General features: G+C 35.9%; 1 protein-coding gene across 3 annotated transcripts in view; it reads right to left on the reverse strand.

The window, feature by feature from the left end:
• Positions 1 to 595: 595 nt before the first annotated feature.
• Cep290 (Centrosomal protein 290kDa) overlaps positions 596 to 14,400 on the reverse strand; it is a 242,003-nt gene continuing 228,198 nt past the window's right edge. For all 3 annotated transcript variants that reach the window (XM_081756433.1, XM_081756431.1, XM_081756432.1), the window contains 2 exons: positions 9,331 to 9,473; positions 596 to 6,994 (listed from right to left, as the gene is read on the reverse strand). In XM_081756433.1, coding sequence (XP_081612559.1) covers positions 6,923 to 6,994; positions 9,331 to 9,473 — 215 coding nt within the window. In that variant the 3' untranslated portion in view covers positions 596 to 6,922. The remainder of the gene's footprint in view (positions 6,995 to 9,330; positions 9,474 to 14,400) is intronic.

The following is a 14,400-nucleotide window of genomic DNA, read 5'->3' on the forward strand; positions in this document are numbered from 1 at the left end:
CTGGAACGATGTGAGCTTGGGTGCTTTACCGCCGTAATGAATTTCTGTGTGCCCTATCGCAGTGCTAATACTGAACACGAAGCTACACACATTATGGCACACACAGTGGTATCATTCAAATTGTATAACAACTGGTTTTATGGCTAGTATGTTATGTTTGACTTAGTATTATTGCTGTATGATCATATTATTATATTTGCATATTATTATTATTATTATTATTATTATTATTATTATTATTATTATTATTATTAGGAGTATGTTTAGCAGAAGGGTCCAGAAGCACGTAAAAAAAATTACGGGAGAAATGGATGATGCAAGTACTTACCGGTTAGACGTAACATAACGTAACCAAATCTAACCTAACCTGAACTAACCTAATATTAGTCGAAATAAGCGAAATTCTATCATTTTTGGAAAAATTATGCTAGACCCTTACACTAACATAACATAAACTAAATTAACCTAACCTAACCTAATGTGAACAGAAATTGCCAAAATTGTAACATTTTTTTAGAAAAAGAGTTGGGCCCCTTCTGCTAAACATAGGTCTATTATTATTATTATTCATTCCAAAGTATGATCTACTATACAGCAACAATGCTACATTGTTCCGCAGTGGCATACGCAGAAGTTCGCCACGGGAGTTTCAAGCTCCGAAGTTCATATAAATTTTGGTGTTTATGGTAAATGTTTACTTTTACATAATGTGTTGCTGAAAGTGGGTTAAAACCCTGAACTTTACCCTTTTTCAAACGCCACTTTTGTTCAATTTTTATTTGCAAAAGATTTTATTTAAAAAAAAAAAAAAAAAAAAAACTAGTAAAATACACGAATTTTACATATACACAATGCACTTCAACAGACATATCAACATTACAAATGCAATTTACACAAATAAATTCCATACAATTCATTTCCGTGACTAGATTCTTATTAAAAATAGAATAACTGACAATAATACAGAAAAACAGAATGATTCAAATGAATTGAAATACTGTATCTAAATTCAATTTAATGGTATCCACTTAAGAAATAAACATATTCTATAAAAATTGTACCACAATACAGGGCATAAAATACAACATACCCTAAAATGAGTTGAGTTGATTTTGAGTTTAGCATCCCTTTCAGCAGCGAGGCTACATGAGACGGAACTTACTGATTAACGTGGAATTCGAACCACAAGAGTTGTTGCCTGGAATTGAACTCGGGTCTACGCTAAAGGCGCGTGCCCTAACCGCTTAGCCAATTCCTTAAGTATTTTCTAAAAGTTTGTGTGTGTGTGTGTGTGTGTGTGTGTCAATATTTTGGGAACATTTCATTACATCAAAATAAGACAAAAAGTCCTCTCCCATATTGTCAAATTCCGCGTCGTGTAAAAGTGACAGGGTTGCCAACTTAGAATAGAAAATCGAATCGTCAGAATTGGAGCGGAACAGAAAGATGTGCACATATTTGGGGAGGTGATTCGTAATATCAAAAGAAGACAAAAAGTCCTTTTGCATGGTGCATTAATGTGGACATCTTTCTAATTCGTTCCAATTGTCACGATTAGATGTTCGATTTCACGTTTGCACCCCTGTCACTCTTACACGAAGCGGAATTCAACAATATGCAAGAGTACTTTTTATCTTCTATTGAAATTACGGATCACCTCCCGAAGCATGTGCACATCTTTCTGTTCCGTTAAAATTGTCACGATTCGATTTTCGATTCTAAGTTGGGATCCTTGAAACTCGTACACGACAGGGAATTCGACAATATGGAAGAGGTTTTTTTGTCTTATTTTGATGTGAGAAATGTGTTCCCAAAATACTGTGATATACACACATATATACACGCTGTATATATATATCGTATACAGTGCGTTCCACGAACAACACTAAGGCCCGTCTCCTGAAGAAGCCAAGGCAGATAGAAACATGAATCCTTTTGTAACCCTCAAGGGACATAAAAGACAAGATTATGCTCATATGGAGAATCCCCGTGAGATGCGCTCAAGGGGGCTACGGGGGCTAACTACAAAATTTTAAATAGCAACCCTCACCGTATGGTATCTAGTTTTAAAGGTAATGACGTGTAGAGACCAATTTTGGAAACTACATGTCGCTAGCGTGTCCCTATCTAACATGGCGGCCATCCGTAAAGTACGATCGAAGTGCGTTCCACGCATAACACTAAGGCCCGTCTCCTGAAGAAACCACGACAGATAGAAGCATGAAACCTTTTGTGACCTTGAAGGGGCATAAAAGACAGCATTATGCTGATAAGGAAAATCCCCCATGAGGCGGGCCTAAGGGAGTTACAAGGAGTAACTACGAGTACTTCGACCATACATACGGATGGACGTCATGATGGATAGAGACATGATAGCATAAGCAGTTTCCAGAACTGGTCTCTACCGTCATTATCTTTCAAACGAGGTACCACACGATGGGGGTTGCTATTTAAAATTTTATAGTATCCTTCCCGTAACTCTATTAAGTCCTCCTCTTGGAGGATTCTCCTTATCAGCATAATGTTGTCTTTTATGTTCCTCGAGGGTTACAAAAGGTTTCATGTTTCTATCTGCCTTGGTTTAGCGTACATAAACTTTTAGGGAATTGGCTAAGCAGTTAGTGTACGCGCCTTTGGTGTGGGAGACCCCGGTTCGATTCCCGGCAGGAGCTCATGTGGTTCGAATTCCACGTTAATCAGTAGGTCTCGTCTCATATAGCCGCGCTGTTGAAAAAAACGTTAAACTCAAAATCAACTCAACTCATTTTAGGGAATGTTGTATTTTATGACTTGTATTGCGGTAGAATTTTCATTAAAGAATACGCAGTAAAATATTATGAGTTGTGAATTCCGTAAAATTCGGTAACTTATCACCCTTTTAGTCCATATTAGGTCGAGTTCACGGGCCTCTATTGTACACAGTATTTCGGATTCTATGTTAAACTGTAAAATCCATGTTTTACATAGTTTCTGAGCTGAAGCTAACAAATCATATATATATATATATATACAATTCTACAACGAGCAGCCACGAAGAGCTACAACATACTTTTTTTCAATGTGTGTAAGTAATGCAATTGGTCCCTGCAACAACAATTCCTAAATCAGAAATGTTGAAGATTTAGTTCCATAACTCACTATATCCCCAGTGAAGTTATAGAATTATAAGTTCTTCAAAAGAAGAGACCATACCAGAATTTAACTTTTGCAAACTTTACAAAGCATTTGACTACACATTTGTTCTACTGTTTTCCATATGTACATTTTGATTTTCATTTGGCATGCTGTATTTATTCAAATATAAGCAACATTTTTTTTTTCTTTCTTCAAAATGAAGGACTAAAATTCTTACGGGGCGCTTATAATTGCATTAATACGTTTTTGGAGAAAGAGTAGAAATACCAGTAGATTCTTTTGGTTCCTTTTCTTATAGTAGTTTTACACGGTGAACATAAAATCTCTCCCTGATAACAAACATTAATAAGAAGAAAACAAAGAATGATATAAGTATGCGGTCTGAAAACATCGCTTGTATGATACTTCACGATTTTGTCACTCACAGCATGTGCTGCCATCTACTGCAGCTGACCGCAGCGTGACAGTCACTTGTTTAAAAATGGCGTCAGCACACCAGAAAGCGAAGAGTGTGTTGTGGCATCATGAGACAAAATCTTCCATTACAGTTCAACGAACATTCAGGAGAATATGGACAGCAGCCACCAGATGTTAAGAGAATAAAGAAATGGTATAGCAAGTTTATTGCAACAGGAAGTATTTTAGATCGTGATAGAAGCGATAGATCGAATGTTAGTGAGGAACGTGTGGAAGCTGTTCGTGTTGCTTTAACCCGAAGCTCACGGAAATCCTTGCGTTGTGCATCACGTGAGCTGGGCATCCCGAAATCAACTGTGTTAAAAATTTTACACAAACGCTTTAAGTTATACGCATATACGGTGCAGATTGTTCATGCATTAACACAAGAAGATCGTCCCCGACGTGCAAGTTTCGCAGGTGACATCGTATGAGCAACTAATGGAGCACATGTGGAAATTCTCTAAATCAATTAAAAAACTTTTTGAGCTTTCCTATTATTTGCTGCAAACCGCATGCTTCTTTCATTCTTAGTTTTCTCATTATTAATGTTTGTTTTCAGAGAGAGATTTTATGTCCACCCTGTATTATTTTTGTTTCATAGCTTAGGAATTTCTATGATAAATGTACATATTAAATAATAACAATAACAATATAACACCATTCACCATTTTGACAAGGAAAAATTATTTTATTAATTTCACAACGCACTGCATGTAAAGTTCGAACATACATACCATTTTTCAGAAAGGACAGAGGTACTAATAGCGATTCTATCTTTAAAAAAAAAATCTTCAAGTTTTACGTCTCACGGTTATGCTGGCTAGGCTAAAGGAGACGGTGATGATAAGAAATGAAGGAGACGGTGGAATGAAGAAAGTGGGAGGAAACGGGAGAACCCCGAGAAAACTCACGCACACAGTGTTTGTCCACCACAAAGCTCGCTTGGCCCAAGCTGGAATCGAACTAAGGATCCCATGCATCAGAAGTGAACGCTCTACCACTGAGCCATCGCGGACCCGACTCTATCTGAAATACTTCTAACAAGTTACTGGTTTTGAAGCGAATGATGAGCTGTGTGAATTTTCTTAGTCCTCTTATACGAGGTGCTTCTATCCACATACTACATGGATTCTCAAAATCGACATAATGGGTGCTTATATTCGAGTAAATACGGTATATTTTGGGAAGTTCAACAAGAATTTTAGGAATGATTAAAAAAGGATCAGAACATTGCGATCTTGGCCAAGAACTAGTTTTTGGATCAGGGGCCACAAAATTTTTGAACGGACCCTAAATCGAATTTTCGTTTTTTATTATTATTATTATTATTATTATTATTATTATTATTATTATTATTATTATTATTATTATTATTATTATTATTATTACAGTACAACCCCTCAAATCCGAAAACCCAGCAAATGCGAACACGTTCTCAGGAGAAAAAAAATAACTACAGCTGGAAGATAAAAAAAATAGATTTAATCACACAAATTTAGTTTTTTAAAGGTTTTAACATTTTTAGACTTAATGCTTATTCAAAATCATTATCTAATTATATTCTTACAAGAAGACAGTTATAGATATGCGACAATCATTTTGGACATGAGTGTACACCCGCCAGTCAAGGTCACTGCCCTTTCGACCACGGGCCACCCTGTCTAACCTCAGTCGTTGTTTTACCGCCAATTCAGTAACGAAATTAGTACGTAATATTATTTCCCGGGTAATCCGAACAGGCTTCAGCCCCAATTAGTTCGGATTTGAGGGGTTGTACTGTATTATTATTATTATTATTATTATTATTACGGAATAAGAACATCATACTGCGTTAAGCAATATTTTGAGTTTGGCTACACTATATGTAGTTCTCCAGATATAAGGATACAAGAAAAATTTTGATTGAAATATATTGGATCTTTTGAGCTAATAATAATAATACAAAAATGAATTAGTACGTACCGAACTTTATACAAATAATACATATAGACAGTATATAGGTTTTGTCATGGATAAGGGCATACATGCCACAGCGGACGGTAAGGTGGACGGATTACGTTCTTAACCAATGCAAAACTTATTTTTTTCTTTATATATATTAGAAGCTTCCAAGGAAAGCTGCAATAATCTATATTTACTTTAAAATTTTCCAAAATTATGTCTCACGTAGTAACAACATCATTAACAGTAACAAATCGTGAACGATGGTAAAACTCGGTGAAACTTGTAATAAAAATATATATACATACACACACACGACACAATTACACTTACATATAATACAACAAATATTATATATACATAAATAAATTATATTCCTGAGTGTATTAAGGTGTATAGTATCAGACTGCTCTGTAAGATAAGTTCTATTAAAAACAGACGACTTAGAACTTACACGTACGCCAACACTTAACTTGAAAGTACTTACAGGGGTGTAGCCACGGAAAGGGGGGCATCGAGGCCAGTTTCCCCCTTCCCAAATGACTAGCTTTTAAAACATCATCGTAAGATTATTTCGCTCCAGTCATTTAAAAATAATAAAACAAAATACTGCCATAAAACAATGGTACTAAACTAATTTGTAAGTACATTATATTTTTTATGTCCTGTAACTAGTAATTAAAAAAATATATATATTTCTTTTTGTCAGATGATGAAAATTTGGTTAAAAACAACGTTTTTATTCAGTTTTTTACCTTGGATTTCATTCGCTTTTTTTTTCTACTTGGTGTAAAACAGGAAGTGAGATATAGTTGTTAATAAAACAATTATTTTTTAGTCAAGAATAATAAATAAATATTTTTTGTCCGGAAATCTTATAAGAAACTACGTGAAATTTCAAAGAAAATCAGTCTTACGTAGATAGGTTCTGTATAGAAGGGCTTAAATTGAAATAGTTATGCACAAAGATATAACGTTTGGTCCGGAGGAGTAGTTCGTTGTTAAGCATAATAAAAACTACCTGGTACATAATATTTATAAAAAAAAGTAAAAAAAAAAAAAAAAACTATTTTTAATTTTCCGGAAGGAAAGCAATTTTTTTTTTTGTTTTTTCAGGCCTTAAAATCACGAGTTGTAACACATTTTTTTTTTCTATATTGTAGCTGCCCCCTCCCTCAAAAACAACGGGCCCCTCCTAGATAAATCTGCTGACTACACCCCTGAGTACTTAAAAACAAACTTACAAAGTGTTTTTCACTAATGTTACGTAAAGTCTACTACAAAACTCAAATTACAATACTCATTTACAACGTGAATATAAGGCACACGTTTCTTTATTATTGTTTCTGCACGGAGGATGAAGAAAACAAGTGAAGATAAATACTTTTTATTCTGACGTATGGGTCAATCCAGGCTCTGATATTGATGACGTTCCGTTCTTACTTCTCAAACGTATTATCTGAAATGAGATTTGAAGCAATGCCATAAATGTTGTTTCATATTTAACAACAGTATACACTATAAGTCTTAACTAACTCTACCCGGCCCCAATCAAGAAACACACTACACCACAGAGAACATATACAAAGAACAATATTCCATGGACAGCAAAATACAAAATGCTTTCAATACAGTAATCCATCAGAGTATTAAATGAGTTGTATCAATATCCACCCTGAAAAAAGAAAGAAAATACGCACATACACACAAACAATAAACAGAGGAACCATAAGAATATTGCAGCTATACTCCAACACTTACCACCGCCGAAAGCGAAGATATATATACAATATTTTGGAATTGTGTTCTTCTTCTTTGTCTACGGTTTAATATGAGTTGAATTGATTTTAAGTTTAACGTCCCTGTCAGCAGCAGGGCTATATGAAACGGGACCTATTGATTAACGTGGAATCCGAACCACATGCGCTTCCGCCGGGAATCGAACCCGGGTCTCCCACGCCAAAGTCGCATACGCTAATTGCTTAGCCACGAAGGAGGTCGGTTTAATATGAAGATATATACATATCTCCGCTTTCGGTGGTGGTAAGTGTTGCAATATAACTGGAATATTCTTATGGTTGCTCTGTTTATTGCGTGTGTGTATGTGGGCATTTTCTTTCTTTTCTTAGGGTGGATATTGATACAGCGCATAGTTTCGTAGTTACAGGGTGCCGAAAACGTAAAAAAATGAACTTTAAAGGTCAACAGTTCCACTACTATAGGAACGATCGTAGTCGGATCAAGACATCACTGAGGAACTACTATGTGAACTACCCAAATATCCATCTTTCAGAACTTCCGGTACTTGCACTATCATTTTTAGAGAGGCTGTTTGGGAGTACTTGATCACTCTCCCCTACCTCTTTCAAAATTGGTGCGCAAGTACTGGAACATTCTTAAACATGGATATTTGGATAGTTCACATGCCAGTTCCTCAGTGATGTCTTCACCCAACTACGATAGATCCCATGGTAGTGGAGCTATGAACTTTTAAATTTCACGTTTTCGACACCCTGTAACTCCGAAACTATCCACTTTTGACCACAGGTCAATATGAACTTTTTTTTCTTATTTTGATGTGCGAAATCTGTTCCCAAAAGTATTATGACACATTTTTGTACCAACAAACTGTAAGAGCTGATTTCTCACATCAAAAGAAAAGTTCACATAAATCTTTTGAGAAAAGTGCATAGTTATAGAGCTAGAGGCGTCCAAAATCGTAAAAAAGCTTAATTTCAACACGTTCTACTTTGAATGCGAAAAACTGTGGAGTGGCGATCCATATCAGCGTAAAGGAAGTCACACACACTCAATTCAAAAAGGCATATTCATCAATATATAATGGATGTTCAAAAGATTCCCTGATAGGGTTTGATTTCAAGATGAGTCCAAACTAGACAAATGTACGCCCTGACAACAGTGGGCTCGGAAAGCTTCGACGGGCAGTAGAAAGTAATAGGGACTGCTAGTTCTACAGTTCCTCGTGTTCGGAACAATGAGTGCTACTTCCCTGTATGTTGTCATGGTATATTTTACATTTTTTCACGTATAAGTGAAACAAAGCACGGAAGCACGCGATATTCCGACTAGGAGGGACCGTGGTGCTGGCGGTGTCTAACACTTCCGGCTTCCCATCGAAGCATTTCGTGTTCATTGTTGCGTGAGCTTACATTCTGCCTAGTCTGGATCCACCTTCAAATCAGACCATATCATCTGAGAATTCTGTTGAGAGCATGTCTGAGAATAATACCCTGTAGGGAATACGTTACATACTCATTGCATATTGAAATGTGCATTTTTGGATTATCTGTGTATGACCCCAATCAAAAAATGGTATTTTTTTTTTTTTTTAACGAAAAATAGCAATTTCTATGCAAAAATTATTTCATTGCTATATTCTTTATAGCTATAAGGAAAATGGAAAAATTAAGTCATTACTTAGTGCTACCATAGAAAAATATAAGTAGGGTACAATTTGTACCCTGCTAGGCCCTCTTAGCAGGGGCGTCATTTCAGACTTCGCTTGAGGGGGGGCAAGAGCACCACCGACGTACGACTTTCACTTTTGTACTAGTATATTACTAGACAATCTATTAAAGTATATATATTCCTCAAACTCTTGGGGGAGGGAGGGGCAAATTCCCCCTCCTGCCTTCCCTAAATGACGCCCCTGCCTCCTAGGGTTCATGAAAAGTAGTGTGAATGGATTTTTTAAAAAATAATTTTACTGACAATGTAAGAAATATTTGTGTATTGCAAAGAAAGAAATAGAATGGTAAGACCAAACTAACTTACCTCTTTTTGTAATTCTTCTTCCCTCGCTGCTGCCCTCTGCAGTAACCCTTTGACATCTGTGAGAAGCTTTGATTTGCGAGCGACTTCCTCTTTTAGCGTTAAAACTTCATTTGAATCTGGTAATGGAGTTTTCTTATCAGATCCTAGGAGAGAAAAAAGAAAACAAAATCATAGGTAACAATATCATATACCTTGTAATCAGGGTATGTAAAATCAGTTTTGTGTGTGATTCGTTGTGGAAATCATTGTACAGGAGATCAACGGATACGAACGAATGTGGTAGCAATCGGAAATTCGCTTGCTTTTTAAACGATTCAGACGAAACGACAGAAAGACCAGAAAAAAAGTAGTTTGTGTTGTCGCCTTGTAATCGTGAACCCCATTCCACCTCAGTTTGAAAGAGATTTTTCATATATACGAGGGTAAGAAAAAAAATTATCCGCAATGTAGCTCAAACGTTTCGTACATTGCCCATACCAACCTCTGTTCTCGTTTATTTTGTTATGTTGTTGTGGTCATGGTATGAAAGTCTGATCCTAATTCCTCCATTTGTCTTCCTTTTGTTACAGATAGATCACGGCCGCTCCATTAGAAGTTTGCACCAAAGAGGAACAACGACCAGTGTCTGGCTCAGGATAGAGAAGAGTGGAAACGCTTCGCCAAACTATAATACAAGGTGTAGGGAAGAAAAATTACACGGAAATGAAAAGTCTGGCTCAGGATAGGGAAGACTGGAAACGCTGCACGAAACAATAATACAAGGTGTAGGGAATAAAAATTACACGGAAATGAAAAGTCTGGCTCAGGATAGGGAAGACTGGAAACGCTGCACGAAACAATAATACAAGGTGTAGGGAAGAAAAATTACACGGAAATGAAAAGTCTGGCTCAGGATAGGGAAGACTGGAAACGCTGCACGAAACAATAATACAAGGTGTAGGGAAGAAAAATTACACGGAAATGAAAAGTCTGGCTCAGGATAGGGAAGACTGGAAACGCTGCATGAAACAATAATACAAGGTGTAGGGAAGAAAAATTACACGGAAATGAAAAGTCTGGCTCAGGATAGGGAAGACTGGAAACGCTGCACGAAACAATAATACAAGGTGTAGGGAAGAAAAATTACACGGAAATGAAAAGTCTGGCTCAGGATAGGGAAGACTGGAAACGCTGCACGAAACAATAATACAAGGTGTAGGGAAGAAAAATTACACGGAAATGAAAAGTCTGGCTCAGGATAGGGAAGACTGGAAACGCTGCATGAAACAATAATACAAGGCGTAGGGAAGAAAAATTACATGAAAATAAAAAGTCTGACTCAGGATAGGGAAGAGTGGAAAGATGTGTCAAACAATAATACAAGACGTAAGGAAGAAAAGTACATGAAAATAAAATCTCTGGCTCGGGACAGGAAAGAGTGAAAACGCTGCGTCAAACAGTAATGCAAAATGTAAGGAAGAAAAAGTACATGAAAATGAAAAATCTAACTGAGGATACGGAAGAGTGGAAACGCTGCGTCAGACAACAATACAAAGCTAGGGAAGAAAAAAACGTACACGGAAAAGAAGTCTGGCTCAGAATAGAGAAGAGTGGAATCGTTGCACCAAACTATAATACAAGGTGTAGGAAAGAAAAAGTACATGGAAATAACAAGTCAAGTCTGACTCAGAATAGGGAGGAGTGAAAAGCCGCGACAAACAAAAATATAAGGTGCAGGGAAGAAAAAAAATACATGGACATGAAAAATCTGGCTCAGGATAGGGAAGACTGGAAACGCTGCACGAAACAATAATACAAGGTGTAGGGAAGAAAAATTACACGGAAATGAAAAGTCTGGCTCAGGATAGGGAAGACTGGAAACGCTGCACGAAACAATAATACAAGGTGTAGGGAAGAAAAATTACACGGAAATGAAAAGTCTGGCTCAGGATAGGGAAGACTGGAAACGCTGCATGAAACAATAATACAAGGTGTAGGGAATAAAAATTACACGGAAATGAAAAGTCTGGCTCAGGATAGGGAAGACTGGAAACGCTGCACGAAACAATAATACAAGGTGTAGGGAATAAAAATTACACGGAAATGAAAAGTCTGGCTCAGGATAGGGAAGACTGGAAACGCTGCACGAAACAATAATACAAGGTGTAGGGAAGAAAAATTACACGGAAATGAAAAGTCTGGCTCAGGATAGGGAAGACTGGAAACGCTGCATGAAACAATAATACAAGGCGTAGGGAAGAAAAATTACATGAAAATAAAAAGTCTGACTCAGGATAGGGAAGAGTGGAAAGATGTGTCAAACAATAATACAAGACGTAAGGAAGAAAAGTACATGAAAATAAAATCTCTGGCTCGGGACAGGAAAGAGTGAAAACGCTGCGTCAAACAGTAATGCAAAATGTAAGGAAGAAAAAGTACATGGAAATGAAAAATCTAACTGAGGAACGGAAGAGTGGAAACGCTGCGTCAGACAACAATACAAAGCTAGGGAAGAAAAAAACGTACACGGAAAAGAAGTCTGGCTCAGAATAGAGAAGAGTGGAATCGTTGCACCAAACTATAATACAAGGTGTAGGAAAGAAAAAGTACATGGAAATAACAAGTCAAGTCTGACTCAGAATAGGGAGGAGTGAAAAGCCGCGACAAACAAAAATATAAGGTGCAGGGAAGAAAAAAAATACATGGACATGAAAAATCTGGCTCAGGATAGGGAAGACTGGAAACGCTGCACGAAATAATAATACAAGGTGTAGGGAAGAAAAATTACACGGAAATGAAAGGTCTGACTCAGGATAGGGAAGAGTGGAAAGATGTGCCAAACAATAATACAAGATTTAGGGAAGAAAAGTACATGAAAATAAAAACTCTGGCTCGGGACAGGAAAGAGTGAAAACGCTGCATCAAACAGTAATACAAAGTCCGCCCATCGATTTTTTTTTTTTTTTTTTTAATGTGGTCTGGTGACTGGATGTAATAAAAGACCTGGACCAATGTGATAGTGGGCAGTATAGCGACTTCTCGACTTGCGCATTATGTGATATTTTATTTGATATCTTCATTAATGTAAATTATTGTTGTATTGTTTCAAGTAATTAACTTATTGACGTAGTATTTTTTTTCTTGTTTATATAAGTGGGATAAATCAGTCTTATTGTTATTATTTTATTTATAGCATAGCAATGTTTGAATAGTTAAGATTCTCAGAGCAAATTATTAAGGTACACTTAAAAAAAAAAAAAAAAAGGAAGAAAGAAGAAGCCGAATATTTCAATGCTGCTAAACTCAAGCGATTGTTACCCATTCAAAAGTCTCTATTCAATATCGATTGTTATCGTTTGTCATTATTATTATTATTATTATTATTATTATTATTATTATCCAACCCTAATAGGAGTCTTTAAAGATAATGTGATTATTTTTCCCTTTGTTACATCTACATATATCTGTACAATATTGTGTTACACTAACAGAGCGAATGTAGTATTAAGACGAACAAAGTGTTATTGTAATCTTTATGAAACCTTTGCGGATTTTCGCAACATTCAAAGTAAGTACGAACTGAAGTTTGTGCTTACATTCTTAAGGTATAAACTGAAACCAGACGTGCATCCAGAAATTTTTCTGCAGGGTGTCGAAAGTTGGACGGGGTACAATATTGCAAGACAAAGACATGACGTTATTCTGCATCCGAGTAAATGATAAAAATTTCCAAGTAGCGGAAGTTGTGCATCCCAGGAACATTTTTTAATTTTGATTTGGAAAAGGGAGTATGTTTGTGCTATGCTAAAGAAAAAGTATGTTCTTGATAACCTGATAATTTAGCTTCATATTGTAAAAGTTACATGGGCATTGCAGCAATAACAAGAGCTAGAATGGGAATTTTTGCATTGACAAGTAACTTTCTAAATACAAGGAATATAATGTTATATAAAACAAATAATATTGAGTTTTATCACATTGTTTGCTGAAATATCATGCAATGAGTATTTAACAAGGCATACTGGTTTTAAAAAAAATACAAATTCGTAAGTTTATTCGGGCTACAACAAATAGCTATCATCATATGCAAAGTATTGTCCCTTGGTACATGAAAATTCGTGTCCCTTGGTACTTGGCTCGCCTTACTTAAAGATTAAAGTAAATTTAACGAAAGGAGTGCATGATAAATTAAAGTGATCAGAATGTACAAGCAATACATAGGTATCTTAAATATGCTGGAGCATTTACTTGTTACTTCCACTTACGCGCCAGCAAGAAAAGTTCTCCAAATATAAGCAAGAAAAGAACAAATACTTTTATATACGAAAAACATATATTGACTCCCAGTTCACTTGTTTCTCTCTATAGGCCTATGCAATTACTTTATGTTACCCAAACAAAGTATAGAAGACTGAATTCAGTGATAGGAAGGCAAAATTGGTATGAAATTCAGGAGAGTTGTAGGTGTCATGTCCCAGGTACATTGTGTCCCTGCACGACTTTCCCTACTTTACCTATATTCACAGAAAAAATGGATTCTTTTTATAAGAAAGAAAATAATACAGATATAGTGTAAGTTGACATCTTTAAGCCACATTAATAACTTCACTGTTAAAGAAAGTATAGTTTTATTAAGAAATTGCACAGATATATGTCAAGTTACTAAGATTGCATGCAATCCAGATCGGATGGACTTTCCATGAGTGCGTCCTGGTACAGACAAAACATAATCATTTAAATATATATATATATATATATATATATATATATATATATATATATATATATATATATATATATATTTTAGGATCTCGTGGACTCCTCCATAGTTGCCCCTGGCTATAACCATATTTTCCGACTTCCCCTACTTTATAACTATCTAACTACTAAAGATGCTAACGATAATAACGATGCAACTACAACAGTGCGCTAAGATGCTCATATGTAATTCAGGAATGAATAAACAAGAGTTGTTTTATATATCTGCAAAACGTATACAAGCTTTTTCCTCATATATATCTATCTCGTCTATCAATATACAACTTGGTACAGTCATTTCTTATTCCCCATAGTATTTTTCGAGATACATTT

Source organism: Thermobia domestica, chromosome 4 (genome assembly GCF_964235325.1).
Source record: "Thermobia domestica chromosome 4, izTheDome1.hap1.1, whole genome shotgun sequence".
Classification (NCBI taxonomy): domain Eukaryota; kingdom Metazoa; phylum Arthropoda; class Insecta; order Zygentoma; family Lepismatidae; genus Thermobia; species Thermobia domestica.